This window comes from Narcine bancroftii, chromosome 2, assembly GCF_036971445.1.
Source record: "Narcine bancroftii isolate sNarBan1 chromosome 2, sNarBan1.hap1, whole genome shotgun sequence".
NCBI classification, from domain to species: domain Eukaryota; kingdom Metazoa; phylum Chordata; class Chondrichthyes; order Torpediniformes; family Narcinidae; genus Narcine; species Narcine bancroftii.
The window spans coordinates 57,501,969-57,514,376 of NC_091470.1; the positions used below are offsets into that span (position 1 = coordinate 57,501,969).

General features: G+C 38.4%; 1 protein-coding gene across 10 annotated transcripts in view; it reads left to right on the plus strand.

Annotated features, from left to right (window-relative positions):
• Nucleotides 1-12,408, plus strand: part of LOC138753571 (neuronal PAS domain-containing protein 3) — a 1,142,342-nt gene that overhangs the window by 1,108,632 nt on the left and 21,302 nt on the right. For all 10 annotated transcript variants that reach the window (XM_069916739.1, XM_069916738.1, XM_069916740.1 and 7 more), the window contains one exon: nt 7,471-7,618. In XM_069916739.1, coding sequence (XP_069772840.1) covers nt 7,471-7,618 — 148 coding nt within the window. The remainder of the gene's footprint in view (nt 1-7,470; nt 7,619-12,408) is intronic.

Below are 12,408 nucleotides of genomic sequence, written 5' to 3' on the forward strand. Positions count from 1 at the left end.
ATCAATAGAAAGGTTCAGTTAAATCTCAATTAAAAGAAAACTTTATTGTAAGAGGAAACCTATCCATATTGTAAATAGTATGAAAAACAAATTAACCAACACTATATTAATTAAGAATCACTGCAAAAGTTGCAAATATTTTTCAACACTCTGATGATGAAGTTGTTTTTACTTTCAGAGGGGAAATATTTCAACAAAATTTTAAGCTTACAAAGAGTATTTAAAACAATTATGTTTTATTTAATACTAAATATTGTATTATTTTACAATAATATTGTATAATGCAATAACAAAATGAAAGATTAAGTAAAACTATGGAAAAAATATAAAAGGAATTATGTTATTCCATTTTCATCTATTTGCACATTTCATGTATCAAACTGAGAAGCTTGGAGAGGAATTTTATGTGCAGATATCTCCAAAAGTAAAATTAGAATTGTGTCATTTGGTAAGGCACAGACTCTCCTCAAAATTTGCAGAGGGCAGTAGCTTCTGGTATGTTTAGAATAAAGAGCCATACAATCTAACCAGTATGGTAATTGAAAAGTAGAAGAGATAATCTGAAAGTTCTGGTTGATATTTCATACTCCACCATGCGCAGGAAGTCTGCTCTGGAATTATTTAAAGGGAGTATTTATTCCTTTCATGATTTATTGCACAGTTCAGATTACAAACATTTTCATTTGCACTACTGTGTTGAGCAGTGATGGATTAACTACCACCCAGGCCATAGGCTGAGCTTTAGTAAGGCCCCTCAGGGTCAGCGTCATAAGGGGAGGGGGCATTTGTGGGCCATGCCCACCCACTCACCAAAGCAACTACACATTTTATTATGTTTTCGATTCCTGTCTCAAATTTAATGTCTCCATCAATGCAAATTATGTTTGAAGTTCAAATTATTTCATCATTATTAAACCACAAACCTTTTTGCAATAACAGATTAAAATTTAGAAACGTCATGTGTTTGGGACATTGTTTTTTTTTACTTTGTAGTTACACAATATTATAACCTGTGCCACAGGGTCACAAAGTAACAGATGATGCTGGTAAGCAGTGGCAGCACATTGTCAAGTCACATCTGATCTAAAACACAGGTTCTTCTGTTCACACACTGATTGGAATCGAGACATTTACTTTGGCCTCGTATAACGGCAGCCTCTGTTCAATCGATAATGCAGTTCAACGTTAATTTTAGCAGACAATTTTGCTACCTTAATATAATGACAGAATAACAACTTGAATAATAGGTGTTTTTATTTCAACACTATAATATATATCTCCATGGAGGTTACCACTGATGTTTAGATTAAATATTCACTCAACAATTATGAAAGTAAATAGCAAAAAAAATGACACTCTCCACCCCATTAATACTTCATTTATGAACTTCAAATTAAAAAGTGCAAATAATCAGATGAAAATTACATGTTTTTTTAAAAGTCCATTGGATATAGATTTCACCAAAGTCCATGCTAATTTATATGAATATTACCAATTTAGATTTTTTTTGGTCCTATCATTGAATTCCATCAGCGGTTGCTTTGTGACTGTCAAAGATTGCTTTGTTTTTCAGCCTGTGACACATTGCCTTTAATTTAATTTCTGAGGAGGCTGACAGGGAACATCACATCGATAATCTGCTGCCCATTTTAGAGAATACATTCACATGCACAGAGAGGAGCCAGGACATATTCAAGTCCTTGACCCATGTATTAAGAATGGATTTTATCTTGTATTTATTTCAAAGAAGCATGATACCTGAAGGCCAAATCAGATCAAACAATGTTATTAACATTACTTTTCCAGTGCTCCGAAATTCCACCCCTGTGCAACTGGGGTGTATTTAAATAGAAAATAACATTTCCTGAAGTGTATGGGTTATTTATACTTACCTGCTTTATGATTACCATTGTTGGAGTTAACACTATAACGACAATTGGGTACATAGTTACGGTTAGAAGTCTGGTGACAACAGGCATGCATATTTCCATGGTGCTGGCACAAGCAGAGTGGTTCCAGCTGCATGGGATTTATAAGTAACGAAGATGGCCATTGATCCTGTATTGATCTGCCACTGCCACCCTGAGCAAGCCCGTGAGATGTCGGAGCAGCCCCAAAGTGGTCCAATGAGGTGCCAGAGCAGTGCTTCAGTGAGCTCTGGCAGCTCTGCACCCCTCAATGTCTCCTAAACCAACCCTCCCCCCAACATTGTTTTTTGATTTCAGTGTAAAGGTGAAAACCAGTTGACAGGAGCTTTGAAAGTTACAGGTTGTTGCAATTTTAAAACATTTTTAATATTGTCTCTTAGTTCCCTTGGGCATCATTAAAGTAACATTTCTGTTGTATCCCTACCTTCCAGGACCCTAGGCTTCAGCCTACTCAGCCTAATGGTTTTCAATGGTGTTGAGATGTCTTCTAGCACAGCTGCATATAATTGGTGTTGATGGACCCACAATTTTGAGAATGCATAAACAAATATTGCAGAGGCATTATGGACAAGTTTCTGCAAGGAATAATTGCCAGTTACCTAGGTAAATTCCAAAACTTCTTAATGTAACTGATAGCAACTTTGGGACTTAAAACCATAGAACAATTACAACACAGAAACAGGCCATTTTTCCCCCTCTAGTCTGTGCTGAACCATTTTTTCCTGCCTAGTTCCACTGACCTGCACTCAGTCCATTCATGTATACCCATCCAAATTCTTATTAAATGTTAATTTTTTGGGGGGCATAAATATTAAATAAAGTCCAAAATTCACTAAAAATCTTACAATTCAATTTAAGAATACATCCTGCCTTTTCCTCCATTGATTGTAATTCAAAAGATAAATTCTTATGTATCAAAATTGCTACACCTTTAGCCCTGGAATTAAATGAAGAAGAAATTAAATGTTAAATTTGAGCCAGCATTCGCCACTTCAGCTGGCAGCTTGTTCCACACTCCCACCTCTTCTAAAGGTTCCCCCTAAACTTCTCCCCTTTCACTCTTAACCCATGTCCTCTGGTTTGTATCTCACCTAGCCTCAGTGGAAAAGTCTACCTATATTTACTCTATCCTCATAATTTTAAATACCTCAATCAAATCACCCCTCATTCTTCTACACTCCAGAGAATAAAGTCCTAACCTGTTTAACCTTTCCCTGTAACTCAATCCCTGACTCCCATAAATGCAAGTCCTAAAGTTTCTGGCAATTGTTTGCAGCAATTTTGACAAATATGTTCCAGTAGTTGGACTTCTTGAAGAAATCGCTCCAAGTTATAGTGGGGTTCCACTTGTGCAAAGTCAGACCTGATACGAGAGCTAGCAATCAATTTCAATGGAAGAGACTGACTGCAGGGCTAAGTTGAACATTGAGGAGCAGACTGATTTATCTCAGAAATTCTCCAAGGGATTCAAATCTGAATATTCTTTGCAGGTCTGCAATTGGTGCAGCTGGCAGATCCATGACTAAAAAATCTACACAGTTCTCTGCTTCCAAAGTGTTAATTATTTTCCTTAAATAAGGAGACCAATTTTGTGTATAGTATTGCAGATTTGGTCTCGCCAGTGCCCTACAAAATCAGAATTTATTGTCATGAACAAGTCATGAAATTCAGTATTTTGCTGCACCATCATAGAGCCAACATTCATATTATAACCATCTTAGAACCTTACTACATGAAAAAGTAACAAGTGCACGAAAAGTAAGGCAGTGTCTTTGATTCATTAATTATTCAGAAATCTGTTGGTAGAGGGGAAGAGCTGTCCCTGTGCTGCTGAGTGCTTGTCTTTAGACTTCTGTACCTTTTTTCCAATGGTAGCAGAGTGAAGAGGGTGAGGCCAGGGTGGTGGGGGGGTCTTTGAGATTAAAGACTGCTTTTTTAAGACATCACCTCATGTAGATGTCCTCGATGGAGTGAAGTCTAGTGCCTGTGGTGTCGCAGGCCGAGTTAACAACCCTCCAGAGTTTACTCTTGTCTTGAGAGTTGGTGCCTCCATACCAGACAGTGATGCAACAAAGAGAATGCTCTCCACTGTTCACCCATAGAGGTTGATGTGAGTCTTTGGTTACATACTGAATCTCCTCAAACACCTCACAAAATATAGCTGCTGATGAGCTTTCTTCATGTTTGCATCAACATGGAGGTTCCAGGACAGATCCTCAGAGATGTTGGCACCTAGGAATTTGAAGTTCTTGACCCTCTCCACTACTGAACACTTGATGAGGACTGGGTCGTGTTCCCCTAACTTCCTCCTGAAGCCTTCAGTCATCTCTTTTGTTTTACAAACATTAGGTGCAAGGTTGTTGTCATTACACCATTCAACGAGCTGATCTATCTCCCTTCTCTATGCTTCCTCATTGCCATTTGACCTGAAACATAAGTTAAAGATGCTCTAACTAGTTAACTGCAAATAAAGAAATCTTGCTTTCCACTCTGTATTGATTATTGTGTTGGATAACTTACACCTGTGCATATAGTATGCACATACAATTGCATACATAATTATAATTCAGAACTCAAGCCCCTTTCACACTTGCCAGTGATCCCAGGAATCAAACCCCAATCAGCCTTTAAAGTGGCAAGTGTGAAAGCAAAATCTGCTCAACGCCGGCGTCAGATGACATCATCTATCACCGGGGATTGCTAGCCTCCACCCCTAGTACAGTCCCCAGCTTCTTTGGATGCCAGCGTTGAGATCAGGCAAATATGAAACAAACAATTGCATTGCAGGCACTTCCTATTAAAGGTAGAACAGACCAAACGCTGGTGATAAACCCTTGCAAGTGTGAAAGCGTTCAGTGTCCCAGTTAGGAGTGGTCTAGTGTAAAAAGTCAAACCCCCATTCCTATCCCGGGAAACTGAATGGCTGAGTTACTGCAATGCAAGTGTGAAGGGGGCTTCAGAAAGAGGCCATTCAATCCATACAGGTTCACACCACCTCCAAGTCGTGTAGTCTCATTTCTTTTCCTTATTTCTAGAACCCATGTGACTTTTTCTATGCCAAATATCTATCAACTCAACTGTATTTTTTCACTACCTGCCAATACTGAGAGTAATTTGAGTAGCCAGTGAACCTCTCAGCACATCTTTGGGTTGTGAGAGGAAATCAAAGCACCTGGCACAAACCTGCAGTGATAATGTGTAAATTTCACACTAAGAGCATGAGCTCAAGACTGAACCAATGTACCTGGAGTTGTGAGATAGCAATGTTAACTGTTGGGCCATCATACTGCTCTCTGGCACCCTACTGATGGTTCTCATTTTGCTGATAGAGTCCCATTGCCCCAGAGGTCTTATTTTACCTGGCCCAAACATATATAGCCAATCTTGCTGGCTGACGCAGTCCTAGAGCTGAGTGATGGGGCCCTGTGTGGTATGCATCCTTGAATTATTCTGTCATTTGATGTCGTTGGATTAGAACAAGCTCCACCAATGAAAATTCTTCAGAAAACCTTTGTCAGATGACAAAACTCTGCCAGAACTTTTGTTATCCATCAAAGTTATCAAGATTTTTCAATAAAGAATAATAAAAAATAAAATCACTCTAAAACCATAAAAATTACAGAAGCAATTGAAATATTTAGACATAAATAATTCATTAAAATGTAATTTGTCTTATTTTACTTTGATTATAATATAGCAATATTATCTACAACGTAATTAATCTTCAGCAAGTCTAATCATGCAAGGTTCAAAAACAAATTCACCAGTTAAAGTGCCGATGAATCTTAGAAAGATGTATATCCACCAATAAAAAACAGCAAAATCCAAGACTACATCTTTCTGCAAACTGCTTCTACTCTTTGCTCTGATCTTGCTCCTTGCTCGGAAGGCAGTGAAAACAGATACCCCAACTAGTCAATGCAAGCAGCAACTGGGATTGGAGGGGATCATTGTTTCTTTGTGTAATTAATGCAAGAGTGTTTATAAGGGAGTATTAGCAGGAGTATTCTTCTCCAAAATTGCAGGTCAGTATTGTTATAAGTGTGTGTCCTCATCAAAACAGCCCATAGTGCCTTTCCCACCTCAGAGATTTAATTACGACAGGCTACATTGTGGACTCACAAGGACTCCGTGGCACCCAAAAAAGAGTCACGACTGAATGCATTTTCATTTTTTTTAAAATCTGTTAGTTTCAAATCTGTGAAGCCTGTTATCAGGCTGGTTCACCAACATCTGTGGAATCAGAGTAATTATGGGATGCATAGGGATCCATCTTATACTTTGAAAACCAAAATCATAATCTAAATATAACTATGGTGAAATTTTATTTTTGAAAGATTAGTCATTTGTCTGTGTAGTCAGGAATGCTAAAGATAAGCCTGACTGCACACGCAGAGCAGTTTATTGAGACTGAGAAGATTCAATTTTTCAAAGACATTTATCATTTTACAAGGAGTATTGTCAGATGATGGTTAATTGTTTCTGGTACAATATTTATCATTTATGCAAATTTTGCATTTGTAGTCATTTATACATTACTTTTATTGACCAGCAAACTACAAGATTAACCCACTTTTTCCTTGAAATTTATTACCAAAGAAGAATATGTTCCTTTCAGTTTCCTTGCTCAGAATTTATACATTTGACACTTATTAGTTGCAATTAAACAGACAGATTAAGCATTACTGGTAAATGAAATATGTTGCTCTGAAACATTCCATCTTGTTCTAATTTATAGGCGCAAATGATTAATGAAAATATATATCAGTTGACAAAACCATTTCACAGCTAAGATGATCAGATTTATTACCATAATTAGAGTTTTTCCATTTTAGCAGTTGTATAGGCCACAGATCTAAAGTGGTTAGTGAGGGAAATGCACCCCCTCGTGGTCAGGTTTTGTAAAATATAATTATCTTATTGAAAATTTGATCTGGATGTATCAAAATTGATTGTGACATTCTTCTCTACGTTTTGCCTTTAAGTGCTGTGTGACTATACTTAGCCAAGTGGGAACCTCCTTTAAAAAATGCACTGTTATTTCATATAATAATGCATACATTTATAATACTGCACAAGTGTTTTTATTTGCATAAATATTTGCAACTTTTGTTAAACATACTCAGGTTTGAAAAGCAAAAAGAGGTGATAAATATTTATCAATCACATTGTGACTATATTCACTCTAAGTAGGAGCAGAAATCTTTGTGCTGTGTTTCTCTATTATATGTAAGATTGGTTGCCTGTATGCTTGCTAATGCAATGTTGTTATGTGCCAACATGTTGCAAGATTACAACAGATGCAGGTGTCTAATTTCTAACACAGGAATCTCTTGACCTGAAAACTATTGCAAGGTACCTGACTTTTGCTAATAAATGGAGTGGGTAAAACAGAGGAGAAGGTGCCAGTTTGCTTTTGTTCACAAGTAGAATGATAGCAAGTGTTTATTCATTATAAACAAGAATATGAGTCTACTTTTGAGTTTTATTGTCCTTTTTACATGACTTCCCTTGCTAACAGAAATTAATCTCCTTTGTTTAGTATTGAATAAGGGCCAATGTGCAACAAAGTACTATCGCTGGCTGCAAAAAAATGGAGGCTATATTTGGATCCAGTCCAGTGCCACTGTTGCATTTAATGCAAAAAATGCCAATGAGAAAAATGTTATCTGGGTCAATTATGTGCTGAGGTAAGAAAATGGAGTCATGCAAAGTATTTATATTTGATGTTCAGCATCTAAATTTTCCCTGTAACAGGTGCCTTCAATGTAACTTTTGGATTCATCAGGCATCAATATTAACATATTTTCTGTTGTTCTTATTGCTCATGTTTTATACATATAATTCACACAATGTTAAATTGCTCATGTATTAAGAAATTTATTTACATTAATATTCCCACCTGGACAAAACAAAATTATTTTTACAAAACCAAAATGAAACTTAACAGAAACCTCCCTTGGGAAACTGGAGATTGGATCGATGTAAATGAAAGGAAAAGCTATGTGGATAGTAAAATAGGTAACAAATACAGCCAATTCATCATCAGGAATGTTACATTAAAATCACTACAGCAGATATTACTAAATAAAATTCAGTAGCTTGAATATTTATATTTTGCCAAATATTATTGTTCAGTCCAAAAAACTTAGTATCTGTCAATGTTTTGAACCACCTGAGAATCTGGACTTCTCAAAAACTCTTGGCTTTTGTATGCATGCATGTGTGCAGGTCTGCACTGTGTGTATGCATTGTATACGTGTGTGAGTGTATTGTGTGAGGGTGTTCATTGTGAAAGTGCCACAGATGTACTGCCCAAGAATCTGGAAAATCCAAAAATCCAGACCGACCCAACCCTTGAACAGTTTGGATTTCTGACTTTTACTGTATATGTGGTTAATAAATTTCTTGACAAGCCCCTGCCATAAACATTTCACATTTTTATTTTATGACTTTGTTTCGTTTCTCAGCTTTATATTTCTAATTTAAATTAAGTTAAACTGATAGCTCAGTCATAGAACATAAATAACATAAGAAACAAGAAGAACCCAGCCAACATCTAGAGCAGGGGTGTCAAACTCAAATTCACGGAGGGCCAAAATTAAAAACTTGGACTAAGTCGAGGGCCGAACTAAATATTTATTGAAAATTTTCAACAACATCTGCATGTTTTCTCTTCTTTCAACATATGTAATGTTAAACTTTAGGATATAACTTTAGGAGGATAATGTTTCAGGTCAGGAGTAGGTAGCTCAAGTTCACCCTTTGCTTGACCTGAGGGAAACATATTTGGTCCCTGTGGAGATGTAGTCAGCATTCACAGGCTGTGTCCATTTTGGCCTGCATCAGGACTCAGCATTTCCTGCTCACTCCTCAGGCTCTAGGCCTCGACCCACCATCCCTCTACCTGACCAGTCCTTTACCCAACCTCTACTCACCCCTCACTCCACTCACTCTGCCTCTACCCACCCCATCCTATACACGCCCCTCTACTGCCTCTCCCCTCAACCTGTTCCTCCCTCTACCCGTCTCTCACCCTCTAATCACCCCTCCCCTACTCGCTCTGCCCCTCCCCTTTTACCTCTTCCCTACCCACCCCTCCTTCTACTCATCCCTCCCTCTAATTGCCCCTCGCACCACCATAACTTCCCCCTGCCCATTACTCCTCACCTACACCCTCTGCCCACCCCTGCTTACCCACCCACTCAGGCCCAGCACGTTGCCGATCAGCCTTTGCGGAACAGTGGGGGCCGTGCGCAGCCTGCCATGTCCGTCACACCGACAGGAAATCACAGGCGCTCGCCAATCTGCTGCACCGCTCGACAGGTGGGAGAAGTGACTTGTTGTGCGGGGAGCCTTCCAACTGGCTTGCCGGCTGATGACATCGACAGACTTCTCGTGTTACAATTTTGTTTTCCCCGTTCTCAAAGTTTGCACGGTCAACCTGCAACACTCTTGCTCCCTCCGCGTCCCATGGATCTGATGCCCGGGTTTTGTTAGGATTCCCAGCAGAAGGTTTGTGGAACTTTACCATTCTGGATTCCTTTTTGAGAATATTCTGGCCATCTTTTAAGGGGGGTGGTTTTAGGGGGGAGGGGATAGTTAGGGGGTGGGGAAGGATGTGCAATGAAGGGGGAGGATGGTGGGGGTGACATTACCAAAAAACAGCATCAGCTCTCGCTGCAGGGCGGGCCACCTCTAATACATTTTTGAAATGATCTTGTGGGCCAAATATAATTATATCGCGGGCCAAATTTGGACCACGGGCCAGAGTTTGACATGTGTGATCTAGAGTAAATATTTCATATAAATATAAATTTGACAAAATCTTAATAATGTCATAATAATTACTATCCACTGCTACTTAGCAGTATTTTGTTAATGCTAGTTTGATTGCTGATGTGCGTAGTTAAGGAAAGGACATATTAAAAATATATATATGATAATGCACCTGAATGGAAACTTTATATGCATTATGTGTCTCAGGTTCTGATCAAGAAAAGGAGCATGCATTCTATATATAAAAATAAAACATTTATATTTTAAGCTTCAGTTTAGCATGAATGTAAAGAATGCAGTACCCTTTAAATTTTAAATTAAATTTATTTTTTACATTTAAATCTTTACATTATTTTGTAAAAATTTAGTCATACAGCTCAGTAACAGGCCATTTCATCCCACAAGCCCGTAGCATCCAAATACACCTGATTGACCTACACTCCCAGTACATTTTTGAACGGTGGGAGGGAACCTGAACCCCTGGGAAAAACGTCTTCACGGTAGACTTGTCCAGCATGCTAAAGTGGTGATAGGGATGCGAGAGAGGTGAGGGCCTCAATAAAAATAATTGTTACAAAAGAGATAGTGATGAACTAATGGGACTAAAAGCGAACAAATCCTCTGGTCCTGATGGGATGCATCCCAGGGTACTGAAGGAGATGGCAGGAGTTATTGTCGATATGTTGGTAGTCATTAACCAAAATTCTCTGGATTCTGGGAAGGTCCTGGCAGATTGGAAGACAGCAAATGTCACGCCACTTTTTAAGAAGGGATGTAGGCATACAACGAGTAATTATCGACCAGTTAGCTTATCGTCTGTAGTCAGGGAAATGCTTGAAGCTGTCACTAAGGATGAAATAATGAGATATTTTGAATGAAGGGGTTCCATCAGACAGGAGCAGCATGGATTCAAAAAGGGCAGGTCTTGTTTCACAAACTTGCTGGAGTTCTTTGAGGATATAATGGGTGCGTAGATAGAAGGGAACAGGTTGATGTTTTATATTTGGATTTCCAGAAGGCGTTTGGTAAGGTGCTGCACAAGAGACTTATCAATAAGATACAGATAAATAGAGTTGGGAGAAGTATATTGGTATGGACTGAGGATTGGTTAACTGACAGAAGGCAGAGAGTGCGGATGAATGGGTGTTTTTCTGATTGGCAGACAGTGTTAAGTGGGGTGCTGCAGGGGTCGGTGCATTTAAATTGTTGATTTAGAAGAGGGGACAGAGTGTATTGTATCCAAGTTTGTGGATGATACTAAATTGAATGGAAAAGCACATTGTACAGAGGATATGGAAAAGATCCAGAAGGATATAGTTAGATGAGTGGACAAAGGTCTGGCAGATGGAGTACATTAGTAGATGCGAGGTCGTCCACTTTGGTAGGAAAAATAGAAGAGCAGATTATTATTTAAATGGTGAAAAACTGCAGCATGCTCTAGTGCAGAAGGATTTGGGAGTGCTTGTGCATGAATCGCAAAATGTTGGGTTGCAGATAAAACAGGTTATTAAAAGGAAAATGGAATTTTGGCCTTCATCGCTAGAGGAATTGAATCAAGAGCAGGGAGGTTATGCTGGAACTATACAAGGTACCGGTGAGGCTGCACCTGGAGTACTGTGTGCAGTTCTGGTCTCCATACTTGAGGAAGGATATACTGGGCTTCCAGAGGAGGTTCACCAGGTTGATCCCGGAGATAAGAGGATTGACCTACAAGGAGAGACTAAATCATCTGGACTTATACTCACTCGAATTCAGAAGAATAAGAGGAGATCTTATAAAAATGTATAAAATTATGAAAGGGATAGATAAGATAGAGACAGGAAAATTGTTTTCACTCATAGATGAGACCAGAACTAGAGGACACAGCCTCAAGATTCAGGGGAGTAGATTTAACACGGAGATGAGGAAAAACTGTTTTTCCCAGAGAGTAGTGAATCTGTGGAATCCTCTACCCAGGGAAGCAGTTGAGGCTACTTCATTAAACATAGTTATGATTCAATTAGATATATTTTTACATTAAAATGGAATTAAGCGATATGGGGAATAGGCAGGTAGATAGAGTTGATTCGATTATCAGATGACCCATGATCTCATTGAATGGCGAACCAGGCTCGATGTGCTGCATGGCCTACTCCTGCTCCTATTTCTTATATTCTTAATACTAATTCCTTTTGCATATCTTGGGAAAAATAATTGTGAATATTACATATTCTTGCAATGGTGATCTGAATCCCAAATTGGGAAACCAAATTTCAATTTCCAGATTTGATTATAATTCATCTGATCTTGCATAAAACTTTTATGCATTTTTTAAATCCAAATCAATAAATGTAGTTTTCGGGGTTAATTAAGTGATTTGATTTCAGTGGTAGAGGAAAATTGGGAAAACTTGCTAGTCATTATAAAAATGTCTTTCGTTTGCCAATCAGAGGGCAACAAGAAGTACACAACTATTTCCCACTCAAGCAGAGAGTTGAACTATATCTGGGTTCATCAAGTGATAGAAGAGGAGAATATAAATGGTGCATATCAACTTATGCACTCAAAAGGATGATACTTCATGATATGTTAGTCTGTGGATCATATAAATATTGTGAAGGAGACTCAGCTACTGAAATTTTTATTACTTGTCAAATTATTAGAGTTCAAATGAAAATAATGAGGTGTCTTGACATCTAATGGTGAGGTGGGATACTTGGTT